A 15,150-nucleotide genomic window follows, 5' to 3' on the forward strand; every position below is an offset into this window, starting at 1 on the left:
TGTGTTTTGTTTAGGCTCACCCTGGTGTGATGTTTTGATAACCATGTAAATAACCATGTAAATCTCTCTAGGACAACGTGACTGAGGGCACACCGTGTGTTGTGAATCTGTTGTAATGTTTTTAAAATTGTATAACTGCCTTTATTTTGCTGGACCCCAGGCAGAGTAGCTGCTGCCTTGGCAGGAACTAATGGGGATCCTTTATTCACAGATTTGAAAATGACAATAAGCATCAAAGTAGATGACATGCAAGACTTCAAATAATAATAAACTTCTTCCATGATGTATGATGGAGGCCACTGTGTTCTTGGGGACCTTCAATGCTGCAGAAATGTTTTGGTACCCTTCCCCAGATCTGTGCCTCGCCACAATCCTGTCTCAGAGCTCTACGGACAATTCCTTTGACCCCGTGGCTTGGTTACCTGTGGGACTTTATATAGACAGGCGTGTGCCTTTCCAAATCGTGTCCAATCAATTGAATTTACCACAGGTGGACTCCAAACAAGTTGTAGAAAAATCTCACGGGTGATCAATGGAATCAGGATGCATCTGAGCTCAATTTCGAGTCTCACAGTAAAGGGTCTGAATACTGTAAATAAATGTGCAACAATGTCTAAAAACCTATTTTTGTTTTTTTATTATGGGATTTTGTGATGTCATTATGGGGTATAGAAATGGTCTAGAAAAATCCAATCGTAGGAGAGAACATGGGAGGCACTATATCTGCAGGTGTTTATCTGGTCAAAACCACCGATACAGGTGCCCCTCCACCCTTTGGTGGGATGGATCATGTCTACAGAGAAACCTAGATTCGAATACTTAGATGTGTGTGTATTGGGTATATGTTGTGAAATGGTTAGATATTACTTGTTAGATATTACTGCACTGTCAGAGCTTGAAACACAAGCATTTCGCTACACCCGCAATAATATCTGCTAAACATGTGTATGTGACCAATAAAATGTGATTTGATTTTGATTTGAAATAAATGTCCTATTTATCAAAGGTGCTTTTGCCTGGGGTCAAAATGACTCCAAAGGATTTTAATTATTTAAAAGTCCATATTGATACAGAAACACTAAACCATGATTTAGATTTACTAACAAGTTGATTGACAAAGTAGTGAAAAATTGAATAGAATTGAATAAACCACATTTTGGCTATGATAAAAGATATGCCTCTGGGGTCAAAATGATCCATGTCAGAATTATGCTTCAATGCAAATATGTAGTGGGTGAAAAGTTTGTTTTAATTTCTCACTCATTAAAATGTGTACTGGGTGTAATATAGTTTTAAATTCTCACTCATTAAACACGAATCGATCAACACATGCTTCTCTTTGAACGACTTAATATAATATTAAACGTTTATGAAATAAATGAAAAATAAACGTTTGGTTCATCAACTGCGTTGCCCACTCCAGTCAGCAGATGGCAATGTGCATATTTTAGGTTCAGGCGACGCTGCCTGTGTGACGAATAATCTAGTGGACGGTACGCTCCTTCAACAACAACAGCTAGTCAGACACCTGTGTAGCTTTCTAGCAAACATAGCTACAACATTCATGCTCTTTACACTGTTTTGGTGTATATTAGTCGCTGTGTATTAAACACACTTCTGTCGTATGTACTTGTTGGCCCATTTAAATATATATTTACGTTGTTTGTCAGCTAGCTGGTTTGCTAAGTTAGCTTAGAACTAGGCTAGTCGCTAATGCTAACTAGCTAACATCTCCGACCATGAGTTCACTAAGCTACTCTCCTGATAAAGAAGAGGTGGTCTACTGGACGGAGAAAGAAGCTCTGGTGAAAGAGGAGGAGGAAGAGAAAGATGTTACAATACAAAAACAAGTAGAGGGTGAGGCTGTTACCGTGAAAGAAGAAGAGAAAGACGTTTCAGTGAAAGAAGTGGAAGACTCGTTCAGAGTGAAAGAGGAGGATGATGTTACAGTAAAAGAAGAGGAGGCAGAGAAAGAGGAGGATGCAGTTTTTGGAGTGAAAGAGGAGGTTGTATATCTGTTTAACACCAGTAAGTACCGTCTCTGCAATCATTGAACCAATATGCAGTAAAGGGGTTCTACACTTTAATGTTGTTCTGTAGGAATGGCTGAAGCTACACTGTAACGTGTAGAACATCAAGAGTGGACCATCAACAAAACGTTAACAATTGATGAAATGCCTGAAATACTGTATTCATCAATATCTCCTATTAGATTAGCCCAATATGTAGTCTTAAAGGGGCAATCAGCAGTTGTTACATCCATTTTGGGACTTATACATTAATGATATGTACCCACCTGTTTCTTGAAGAATTCACTTATAAATGCCTCATGAACTTAGTTCAACTGTTGTACCCCATCAGAACCCAAAATATAAGCTTTTTTTTACTCCAATGTTCGTCAGTTAATATAAACAAACACCGTATATACTCAAAACATGGATAAAACTAGAATGTTGATATCATGGATGGTTGCATTTCTCCAGCCATTACTGACTTTCATGACTCCTCTATTTGGTTGGAAAATGTTTGTATGCTTTTGTAAGCGAGGCGCTGTCCTCAGATAAGCGCATGGTATGCTTTCACCATAAAGCCTCTTTGAAATCTGACAAAGACGCTGGATTAACAAGAAGTTAATCTTTAAACCATTGTATAACGTGTATTTTTGTGAATGTTTATTATGACCATTTCTGCATTTTGAATTTGGCACTCTGCAATTACACTGGATGTTGTCGAGGTGGTTGGCTAGCGGAACGCCTGCGCCAGGAAGGTTAAACCTGGAGGTTCAGATTAAAAATCCTAAAGTTTTCAGACTAAGCTGTTTTGGCTCTGGGAGTTTATTGTCCACAGGTGAACATGTCATGGAAAGTAATAGAAAATTAAAGTATAGAAAGACTGCCTACTGAAGGAGGGTGAAGATTGAAGCAAAGCCCAAACAGGGACTTGAACCCTGGACCCTCAGATTAAAAGCCTGATGCTCTACTGACTGAACTATCCAAGCTCTAAATTTGCTTATTTTCATACACCTAACCTGCCGGGCAGAGGCACGGACTGACGAGGGGGCATTGTCAGATGGTACATATCCCCAGAAAACCAGGCCTCCATTCCAAATGATACAATCAACGAAATCTGAACTAGGCAACCCTTCAAAAAAGCAATTTATCCCAGACCTTGTGGCGCATCGGTTGCACGGCTGACTCCACATCAGAAGGTTGCGTGTTCAAATCACGTTGTGGTCAGGTTTCTTATGTGTGCAATAGCTGCCTTTACAAAGCGAAGTCAATGAATCAGCACAAGTACCAATGTGGCTTTACAGTACAAATCTTGCATGAAAACGACCAAACCAATGCTGCTTTAGATGACAATTGTTTCTCACAAAAGCCTGGCTCACTGCAAATTCCTAAATCAGATGATACTTAAATCAGTCTTCGAACAGGGAGTTTAAATTAGTTTAAAAAAACTTTAATTTAGCTCATTTATTTGGCATACCCGCATTTGTGGAGTTTGTCCCATCCTTCTCTGCAGATCCTCTCTAGCTCTGTCAAGTTGGATGGGGAACATCACTGCACAGCTATTTTTCAAATCTCTCCAGAGATGTTAGATCGGGCTCAAGTCCGGGCTCTGGCTGGGCCACTCAAGGACATTCAGTTGTCCTGTTGGACGGTGAACCTTTGCCCCAGTCTGAGGTCCTGAGCACTCTGGAGCAGGTCTTTCATCAAGGATCTCTCTGCACTTTGCTCCGTTAATATTTCCCTCGATCCTGACTAGTCTCCCAGTCCCTGCTGCTGAAAAAGATCCCCACAGCATGATGCTACCACGACCATGCTCCACCGTACGGAAGGTGCCAGGTTTCCTCCAGACATGACTCGTGGTCTGAGAGTCCTTGAGGTGCATTTTGGCAAACTCCGAGCAGGCTGTCATGTGCCTTTTACTGAGGAGTGGTTTCCACCTGACCACTCTATCATCAAGGTCTGATTGGTGGAGTGCTGCAGTGATGGTTGTCCTTCTGGAAAGTTCTTCCATCTCCACAGAGGAACTTTGGAGCTCTTAGTTGCTTTAAACGTCTTCCATTTAAGAATGTTGGAGGCCACTGTGTTCTTGGGGACATTCAATGCTGCAGACATTTTTGGCACCCTTCCCCATATTTGTGCCTTGACACAATCTTGTCTTGGAGCTCTACGGACAATTCGTTCGACCTCATGGCTTGCTCTAACATGCACTGTCAACTGTGGGACCTTATATAGACAGGTGTGTGCCTTCCAAATCATGTCCAATCAATTAAATTTACCACAGGTGGACTCCACTCAAGTTGTAGATACATCTCAAGGATGATTAATGGAAACAGGATTCACCTGAAGTCTCATAGCAAAGGATCTGAATACTTGCGTAAACAAGGTATTTGTGTTTCATTTTTAATAAATGAGCAAACATTTCTAAAAACCTGTTTTCATTTTTGTCTATTTTGTGTAGATTAATGAGGATTTATTTTAATTGTAATAATTATTAGAATAAGACTACCAAAACAAAATGTGGGAAAAGGGAAGTTGTCTGAACTGTGTGATTCGAACCAGGGTGTCTGTAGTGACGCCGCAAGCTCTGAGTTGCAGTGCCTTTGACCGCTGCACCACTCGGCAGACTCGGCAGAAGTCATGTTCTAGTGCTGTCGCCAACTAAAATATATCTTGGTCAACCAAGAGTCGTCTGTTCATTCTACCAAACGATTGGGTAAAATGTTATAACGTGTATTTTTTTCATATATAGACACACCCCATGTGTTTAATAAAATCAACTATCTAAATGAAAATTATACAGATCTAAAGGTCATTTTTTATTGTAAACATAAATAAAGCAAATAAAAACATTGCAGCCTGCAGTTAAATATCCTGTTAAAAATAAATGTCCTTTATAAATCACATTATTGGATGCACTTGGCCTGTCTACAACCAACTTGAAACATTGTATCAACTATCAACTGGGTCGTCCAAAACTAGCAATAGCAAGCTTGCAACACTGTATAAAATATTCTGTGCCCTCAAGATTCCCGCTCTAGTGAGTTTTGTACTGACACAGCTCTAGGCTATTTGTGCAAAGAATAAAAAGTCATCAGGGATTTTATGACATTTCCACTGGATCAGAGAATTTCATTTTCCCTTTCAATGCCGAGTGGTTATCGAGAGTTGGAAATATATTTTAAATACTTTGAGCAACTATTGTCATTCGTAATTGATTCTGATAAGACTTTGTTTACTTGCTGTTTGAGGTGAAGAAAAAATTACTTTGAGAAATCCTAAATAATTTCAGTTTGCTAAATCCAATGGTTCTAACCGAGAGTTACCTTAACTTTATTGACAACACCCCAATGGATACTGTCATTAATGCGATTCTTCAATAATTAAACATAATTCTTAATACTGTTGCTGTTCAGTTACAGTCACATGTTCAACTATCATCAGCTGATCCAGGAAATCATTGTCTGAATGCCAGTCACATGACAAACATCACGACATGCAAACATCACGACAGTTATGCCGTGCTCCACGTTGGATCCAACATCCCTAACAAATGAATGTTTATCATTTGTTATTGTCTGCTTGATTTACAGTAGGGTCTCATTAGTCTGTTTGGACACAGAAATACTTGGCTCATAATGTGTAGAGAACTGTTCCTTGATGGACAGGCTATTGTACAATACACAGAGCTATTTTCTTATTCAGGACATTTAGAATGATAACACGTTACAGAGTAGCCTAGTGGGATTATTCACAAAATTATCAGGTTATGAAATGTCATGACAAAGACATTTTATTGTCCATGTTTCACCTGAAATATTAAATTATTTATAGTCCTAGGTCTTTGTTGTTGTAAGGTAAAGTTATGGGTCCTACAGTAGGTCTATGTTATTGTTAGGTGAAGTTATGGGTCCTTACAGTAGGTCTATGTTATTGTTCGGTAACGTTGTTAGGTAACGTCCTACTGTAATATTCAGAATACATTGTGAAAACTAAAATCTTCGCTCACCATTATGGCTCCATGCAGATATACTTCATCGATAACTAGTGGTTTCCTCATTAGCAGATATACTACATCCATAACTAGTGGTTTCCTCATTAGCATATATACTACATCCATAACTAGTTGTTTCCTCATTACCAGATATACTACATCCATAACTATCGGTTTACTCATTAGCAGGGAGGAGTTTCTACAACCAAATTGTTTGTGCATTGCCCTCGTGCCGCAATTGTTAGCAAACACAGAAAGGGGCCTGTATTGGAGACCAAATGCGCCTGGCACACTGCTTAGGGATTCAGCAACTGTAATGACTTATTTCTAGCCTACAATCATCAATGTTATTATTAATGTGTAAACAAGACAAAATATGACTATTGTTGCTCACTTGACTGTCTTAAGACAATGGTCAAATGATTTTAGCATTCATTACAGATGACAATTGTTATACAAAATCATGGTTATGCTCTGGGCATCACCTTTTTCTAGTGGATTTCTGGTGTTGTGGGCCTTTAACCATTTGTCTGACTTTTTTGTTCACACAGGAGAGAGACGGGACTATCGTGGATCCTCTGGGGAGCCTCAACAACCTCATGATGCTGACGAGGCAGAGAAGAGTTCCTCCCGATCAGAACACCTCAACAAACACCAGCAGAGACCCACAGGGAAGAGAACTCACCACTGCTCTGACTGTGGGAAGAGATTCACCTCCTCAGCAGACCTCAAAAGACATCAGAGAATCCATACAGGAGAGAAACCTTATAACTGTGCTCAATGTGGGAAGAGATTCACCACCTCATCAGGCATTAAAATTCACCAGAGAATCCACACAGGAGAGAAACCTTATAGCTGTGCTCAATGTGGGAAGAGATTTACCACCGCATCAGGCATTAAAATTCACCAGAGAATCCACACAGGAGAGAAAAATTTTAGCTGCTCTGACTGTGGAAAGAGTTTTGGTACTTCAGGATGTTTAAAATCACACCAGAGAACACACACAGGAGATAAACCTTATAGCTGTGATCAATGTGGGAATAGTTTTACTAAAGCTGGCAGTCTGACTAAACATCAGAGAACACACACAGGAGAGAAACCTTTTAGCTGCCCTGACTGTGGAAAGAGTTTTGGTACTTCAGGATGTTTAAAATCACACCAGAGAACACACACAGGAGATAAACCTTATAGCTGTACTCAATGTGGGAAGAGTTTTACCCAGTCAACCAGCCTGATATCACACCAAAGAACACACACAGGAGAAAAACCTTATAGCTGTACTCAATGTGGGAAGAGTTTTACTCAGTCAGGTGGCCTGAAATCACACAAGAGAACACACACAGAAGAGACAGCTTATGGCTGTACTCAATGTGGGAAGAATTTTGTATCAATTGGCTATCTGAAGAGGCACCAGAGAACACACACAGGAGATAAATATTTTTGTTGTGATCAATGTGGGAAGAGTTTTGGTACATCTGGCTATCTGAAGATACACCAGAGAACACACAGGAGAGAAACCTTATAGCTGTGATCGATGTGGATACTCTGATAAACGATCTGATAAAACATTAGAAAATACATACATTGAAGGAGTTGTTTCCTGATATCAATTAAATAATGTCACAATGTAGAATGTTTATACATTGTAGTAGGAGTATTTTAATAATGTCACAATGTAGAATGTTTATACATTGTAGTAGGAGTATTTTAATGATGTCACAATGTAGAACCCTAAACGTTTGTCCCCTGTTCTATTGATTTGGACACATTAAAACTGTGTTTTGACATTGGGCTATCCCACCCTAGCAAAATGTAATTGAAAAAATGTTGAAAAGAAGACTGCCCGACGTCCAGTACACGTTTGGTTTTAGTTGAGAAGATTTCGTTTTTTCAACGTACTTGCAGCCTAAACACATGGACGCAGTATAATAAATGGGTCTATAATCAATTTTATTATTAATCCTACATCACTCCAGTATTTATTTACAACATCCAAGTGCTAATTGTCTTTATTCCACTACTGAAGAAGCATGACTCAAATAACCTCATATTTCAAACATTCAGCCTGACAAAAGATACATATTTTATTATTCCATGCCTCACCACTGTTAATTATTGCCAATACATATTAACAAAGGGGTGTACATTTGGTATTTATATTTCATACTTACATTAGTAATCATATTTATTTAAGCAACCAACTGACAATTTTTGGGTACAATTACAGTTGAAGTCGGAAGTTTACATACACTTCGGTTGGAGTTATTAATACTAGTTTTTCAACCACTCCACAAATTTCTTGTTAACAACCTATAGTTTTGGCAAGTCGGCTAGGACATCTACTTTGTGCATGACACGTAATTTTTCCAACTATTGTTTACAGACATATTTTTAGGGTTGTATCTGGTGGGTTCCTTGATAATTTGTGTGAGATTGAGGGCATCTAGGTTGGATTTTTGGTCACTTATGAACATTTGAAAATCTTGGCCATGTTCTGTTATAATCTCCACCCAGCACAGCCAGAAGAGGACTGGCCACCCCACATAGCCTGGTTCCTCTCTAGGTTTCTTCCTAGGTTTTGGCCATTCTAGGGAGTTTTTCCTAGCCACCGTGCTTCTACACCTGCATTGCTTACTGTTTGGGGTTTTAGGCTGGGTTTCTGTACAGCACTTTGAGATATCAGCTGATGTACGAAGGGCTATATAAATAAATTTGATTTGATTTGATTTAAAGTAATTGAAGCCATCAGAATGTTGATTCAGCAGACAGTTGCTGTTGAAGTGAGAAAGGCAGGGATGTTCTCAATACGAATGGACACAACACAGGATTTAACATCCAAAGACCAGTGTGCAGTAGTTCTGCGATATGTCACTGATGTTGTCCACAAGAGACTCATTGCGGTCATTGACTGTGAGTCATCGATTGGACAGTACTTTGTGGACCTTGTGAAACAGACCCTTGAGAAGATGGACATAGATATCAAACAGTGTGTTGGTAATGCAACAGCTCTCTGCTGGCTTCTCCATCTCGTTAGTGGGAAGGTGTTTCACCTGAGCTGGTCCAGGTTCTATTTAAGAGTGTCTGGCCCAGTGCTCCAGTTGTCTTGATAGATGTGGAGAGTCAACACCTTTAGTTTCTCCACCTTTTTTGGTTATTTGCTTCCTGTTTATAAGTTTGAGGTGGTGGGACGGGTGCGCCATCGTCCGTGAGGAGATGGCGCAAAGTACATCTGGACCGTCGGTTCCGGGGATTGGACTGGCCAACACGGTGCGCTTTTCTTGGCGGGGAAAAGAGATGGAGCCTTGGGGGAGAGAAACCTTCGGGAGGAACATCCTAATGGGGCACCTAAAATTTAAGGTTAAAGATGTTCTATGCCTTCAGGGGAACCCAATGGAGAAGGGGTTTGATGTAACCCTATATTTGGAAGAAAAACACAATGAGATTATGAAGACGGTGACAGAAGGGAAAGAAGAAGGTCCCCTGTGTCATTACACGGTGACCAGCCTGGCAAGAAACAACTTCAGGGTGGTCACCGTAACCATGTACAATCCGCACGTGAAGGACGAAGAAGTGAGGGCCTTTCTGGGGAGGTACATGGACAATGTCTCCTCAGCGAGGTACCTCAGGGACTCCCTGGGTTTCTGGAATGGGAAGAGAGGCTTCCAGGCGTTACTCAGAAAGTCCCCGAAAAGTGTGGATGGCTACCTCCATCCTCCGGCAATGTTCTCCCTGGGGGCTGACAGGGGAACCCTATACTATGCACGTCAGCCCCCGTTCTGCAGGCGTTGTTATGGCCTACGGCCATACCCTGGCCTCGTGCAGTAACAATAAATGTCGTTTTTGTGGGTCGGAAGAGCACGAGGCCAGGGAGTGTGACGAGCCCAAGGCTTGCCACGGGTGTGGCTCCAGAGAACACCTGTGGCGTGATTGCCCGGATCGTCACAGGTCATACGCGTCTGCAGCTGGGGGGGAGCGGGGGATGGGGGGAGGAAAGAAAGGACGCGTGCAGATTGTACGGATGGCACAGGGGAAAAGAAGGCAAGAAAAGAGGATGGAAAGAGTGGAAAAGAAGAGGAGAAGGAAAAGAAGGCAGAAGAACGTAAAGGAGCGGTGAAGGGGACAGTGGTGCGAGAAGGAGTGGAAGAGGGAACGGGGACAGTGACAGGGACAGTGACGGAGAAGGAGGGAGGAGGGAGGTGGGAGTGGAGGGGGTGGGAGGGGGGGGGAGATGGGGGAAGGAGTGGGGGACAGCCTGCCAGGCTTCCTCGAGGTCAAAATGAGGGATTTGGTGGAGGAGTTAGCGGGGATGGGACGTTGTGTCTCCCCGCTACCTCCTTCACCAAAGAAGAAAGGGATGAAGAGGGGGAGCTTGGCAGGAAGTGAGAGGGAGGGGGTGTGGAGGGGGAGGGGGGGCTAAGAGAGTGGCGGGGGGGGTAATTTGTCCTCCCGGTTTGCCTCAGCCCCTTGCATTTTAGTGGATGACTCCAATGAGGGGTCGGTGGGCTGTTTGCTAGAGGGATCCCAACTCCTGTTTGAGGAGATGGGGTCCCCTACATGCAGCCCCGAGGCAAACAGGGAGGGGGGGATGGTGGGTGGGGAGGGAGGACCCAACACACTGCCTGGGTCATGGGTTGGGATGGAGGACGGGGGGGGCGTCAGGAGAGGAGAGGACGTCCCCGCCGGTGGAGATGGACCAGGGGAGCATCGGGTGAGTCTCCTGGTTTTATTTTTTTTTAATTTTTTTTATTTGTTGTAAATAATTAAACGAATAGTTCTGTTTCTTTTTTTAGTCTAAATGTTAGGGGGTTAAGGGATAATGTTAAAAGGAGGGCGGTTTTTTGTTATTTTGAGGGTGTGGGGTTTGATTTCTGTTTTTTACAGGAGGTTCACCTGAGGGATGGTGGGGATGTGTGTAGATTTAAGAGGGAGTGGGATAAGGGGGAATCTTTTTGGGGCATAGGAGGGGTGCACTCAACAGGAGTAGGGATTTTGTGTGGGCATAGAGAGGTTAAAATAGAGAACACTTTTGTAATAATGCAGGGTAGAGTTTTGGGGATAGATGTTAAGTTTAGAGAAGCTAGATATAGGTTAATTGGGGTGTATGGGCCACAGGTGGCGGCAAACAGGAGGGAGATGGTGGACTGTCTGGCGCCCCTGTGTGTTACAAACAGGCACTTGGTGATAGGAGGAGACTTTAATTTAGCGGTAGGCGGTGATAGCAGTGCAGGTGCCATCTCTGGGCTAATGGCTTGCCATGGTCTGGTTGATGGTGGCCTGCACACTACTCCGGCAATGGTCGGTCCTACACGGCGCAACTCCAGGGGGGTTGCGCGGAGGCTCGACTACATTTTTGTATCCAGGTCTTTGGGTCAGTTGTCTGGGCGGCTGTTGCCTGTTTTCTTCACGGATCAAGACGGGGTGTTCCTGCAGGTGGGGTCGCCAGTCTGCCTCTTCGGTAGGGGGTTCTGGAAGTTAGATCGGGATATACTGGAGGAGCAGGCTTTCGTTGACGCATTTTTTTGTTTCTTTCGGAGGCTTGACGGCCTCCGGTCCATGTGCGAGGGGGTGTTAGAGTGGTGGGATTTAGTTAAGGTGAGGATTAGGGCTTTTATAATAGGATATTGTAGAAGGAAAAAAAGGGAGGAAAGGAGGGAGGTGGATCGTATCCAAAGGTTAATTGAACTCGAGTACGAGGCAGGCAACCTCGGCGGGTCGATTGACTAGATTCGCAGCCCTAAAGGCGCAGCTCAGGGAGCTGCAGGAGCAGAAGGCTCGAGCTTTCCTGGAGCGTGCGCATAGTGGCTTTCTAGAACATAATGAGACTTGTTCCGCTATGTTCTTTAAGTCGGTTAGGGCCAGGCAGAGTAGGAAGGTAATGCATGGAGTTAGGGAAGAAAATGGTAGTATAGTAAGTAAACCAGAGGAAATGGTCAGGGTGACAACTGATCATTTCCAAGGTTTATTTAAGGAAAGGGAAATAGATGTAGAGCAGGGAAACGTGTTTTTAGAACACTTGTCCCGGCGGTTGCCAGAGGACATTAGAGACGTGATGGAGGCCCAGATCTCACTAGAAGAGGTTGAGAGCGCTCTTAGGAGGATGGGAAAAGGGAAGGTGCCTGGGATGGATGGGCTGCCGGCTGAGTTTTACCTCAAGTTTTGGGGTATACTTGGACCAGTGGTTCTCGAAGTCTTGAAGGCCATCCTTGAGACGGGGGTCCCGGGGGGATCAATGGCTGTTGGTGTGCTGTCACTTCTTTATAAGAAGGGGGAAGCAACTGACCTTGGCAACTGGCGGCCATTGACCATGCTGTGCGTAGATTACAAGATTCTTGCAAAGGTTTTAGCAGACCGGTTGCGCACAGCCCTTCCCTACGTCATCCACGAGGATCAGACGTCGGGGTAGAGGGCCGCTCTATAAGATGGAACCTACAGTTGATCAGGGATTCCATCGCTTGGGTTGAAGATAGAGGGCTGCCTTTAATGGTAGCAGCGCTAGATCAGGCGAAAGCTTTTGATCGCGTGAATAGATCTTTTCTATTCAGGGTGTTAGGTAGATTAGGATTTGGGGAGAAGTTTATAGGATGGATCCGTACTTTATATGTCGGAGCGGGGTGTCGAGTTAGTGTAAATAGTCACTTAGGTGACGTTTTGACCTCTCGTCTGGGGTCAGGCAGGGATGCCCACTCTCGGCTCTCCTCTTCGTTCTGTACATGGAGCCTCTGGGGGCTGCCATTAGGGCAGACACAGGGGTGGAAGGCTTGTTGATCCCTGGAAGTGGTGGGCTGCGTGTTAAGATGACGCAGTACGCCGACGACACTTCCTTGCTGTTGTGCAAGGACTCGTGCCTGACAAGGTCCCTTGCCATCTTTGGGGATTTCACCCGAGCGTCGGGAGCAGTTCTGAACCATGCAAAGTCTTCCGTCAAGTTTTTCGGAAGATGGCGCGGTAGAACGGATGTGCCTGGGGGGTTATCTCTCTGTGAAGGGGCCCTGAGGATTCTCGGGGTTCATTTTGAGACCTCCGGCTCAGCGACGCTAAACTGGAACATGCGTATCGCAGTGGTACAGAGGAAGCTAGCAATGTGGAAGGCTAGGTATTTGTCTTTTATGGGCAAAGTCCTGGTCCTAAAGGTGGATGTGTTGCCGTCTCTTTTGTATTTGGCATACATCTACCCATTGCCGGCTTGTCTGAGGAGGCCTCTAGTGAGGCTTGTGTTTCAGTTTATGTGGAGTGGCAGGTGCGAGTGGGTCGCCAGGGCACGCATGATCTGTCCCATCGGGGAGGGAGGTAGGGGGGTACCACATTTCCCCCTCAAGCTGGACTCAATTTTTGTTTCTTTCTTGTTAGCGGAGCTTGCTCAGCCAGTGATACACCCGTCCGGTTACCTCCTGCGGGTGTTCTTCTCGTATCAGGCGAGAAGCGTAATGGTGTGGGCTAACACGGGTCCTCGGGTGGAACAGCTGCCGTGGCACTTTGGTCATGCGGCCAAGTGGCTGCGTGCGCACCCCGAGGTTGAAGTTGCCCGAGTAGGTTTAGACCACAGGCACCTGTACGAGGAGGTCAGGCAGGCAGGGAGTCCTGCGCCCGTAGCGGGCATCTCGTCAGTGGTCTGGGAGGGAGTGCAGGCGCGGGGCCTGGACAACGGGCTCAAGGACCTGAATTGGTTGAGCCTTCATAAGCGTTTGCCGGTACTTTCCATCTTGTACCGGTATAGTTTGGTGCGATCCCCCACCTGTCCAAGATCTGCTTGTGGCAGGGAGGAGACTGTGCGCCATGCCTTCTGGGACTGTGCCTTTGCCGGACTAGTATGGGCTAGGGCACGGGTGATGCTAGGTGTGGTTAGGAGTGATTTTGTTTTGACATGGGCTAGGCTAGAGAGAGGCGTAGGGAGAGCAAAGGGAACGGATAGGGACAGGTTTCTGCTCTGGCTTCTCATGAGTCTCTTTAAAAGGGACTGTGGGAAGCCAGGAAGAATTTAGTCAAGACAGGGAGAGATTGGGGGTGGAAGGGATAGTGAGAAGGGTGGAAGGTGATTTGAGGGGGAGGATGAAGAGGGAGGAGAGGAAGTGGGGGAAGCATGCGGCACGGGAGAGGTGGAAAGGGGGTTTAGGGCTGGGAGTGTTAGAGTGAGTTTGGTAAGGGGATAGATTAGGGAAGGGGAGATAGGGAAAGGGTTAGGTATTGGTTAGGTATGACGGGGAGGGACGATGCTCCCCTGAGGTTTGTTTTTGTTTGATGTTTTTGTAAATAGAATTTTATTAAGAATGAATGAGAATTATGATTTTGTAATAGTATGAATGGTATTGATTGTAATAAATTATTTTAACCACCACCTTTTTGGTTTGCTTCCTGTCTTTAAGTCTTTAAGTTTGGTGTGGGTTTTTCTTTTGTTTGAATGTTCATTAGTCTTCCAGTTTAGTTTTTCAGTTATTCGTTTTTTTTATCCTCTTATGTTTGTGTATTAAATATTTGTTTATTTTAGTTATGTTTTTTCCTGTGAAACCATTGTGTTGCATTCATGTCTGAAATGTGCTGTATAAATAAAGCTTGATTTGATTTGAACATATTGCAAAACAAATGAACCCAATGACTGACAATCAACAGACTTAATAATGTATTTAACCTTTAACTAGGCAAGTCAGTTAACATCAGTCAACTGACTCTCTTCAAACCAATGAACAAATATATTGGTCCATCTTAGTGTAAATTCAGTATGTCTTCCACTATGGTTTGTCATTTTAGTATCACTTTTCAACCAACCCAGTGCATTTGTTGAACCTGAAAAATGTTGAAATCAACAATATGTTAAAGGATTCAACTACTGAAAACTGAAACTAACAAATGGATCAAGCAGATCTATCTCACTTTTCCAGCCTGCTGAAGGCGTGGTGGAGTGGTAAACATCACCCCCGGCTCTACCAGGGGTTTGAGGTGGTCTCCCACAGCTCTGCTTATGTCATGTTCTGTGGCCTTGCTGTTCCATGTCTTGACTGCCCCTGCAATTAACATTCATACAGCCAAAAAGGATGAGAAATTACACCAATATCAGACAATTTGCACTAATGTAAATAAACATGGATGATGGAACATATTACCTTTTGCTTAAGTGATGAACCGTTAAGGCGACATAAATATTTACCATCTAAACCA

At 43.8% G+C, this 15,150-nt stretch overlaps 1 protein-coding gene and 1 non-coding gene across 2 annotated transcripts; one reads left to right on the forward strand and one right to left on the reverse strand.

Annotated features, from left to right (window-relative positions):
* Window positions 1-707: 707 nt before the first annotated feature.
* LOC121841551 (zinc finger protein 501-like) lies at window positions 708-7,960 on the forward strand. The gene is made up of 3 exons (XM_042310641.1): window positions 708-777; window positions 1,885-2,028; window positions 6,552-7,960. Exons 1-3 carry the CDS (start codon window positions 708-710, stop codon window positions 7,523-7,525), a joined length of 1,188 nt encoding a protein of 395 aa, XP_042166575.1. The 3' UTR covers window positions 7,526-7,960.
* On the reverse strand, window positions 2,926-2,998 carry trnak-uuu. The gene has a single exon. It is a non-coding gene; the product is annotated as a tRNA-Lys (tRNA).
* Window positions 7,961-15,150: the final 7,190 nt, after the last annotated feature.

This window comes from Oncorhynchus tshawytscha, linkage group LG32 (genome assembly GCF_018296145.1).
Source record: "Oncorhynchus tshawytscha isolate Ot180627B linkage group LG32, Otsh_v2.0, whole genome shotgun sequence".
NCBI classification, from domain to species: Eukaryota; Metazoa; Chordata; class Actinopteri; order Salmoniformes; family Salmonidae; genus Oncorhynchus; species Oncorhynchus tshawytscha.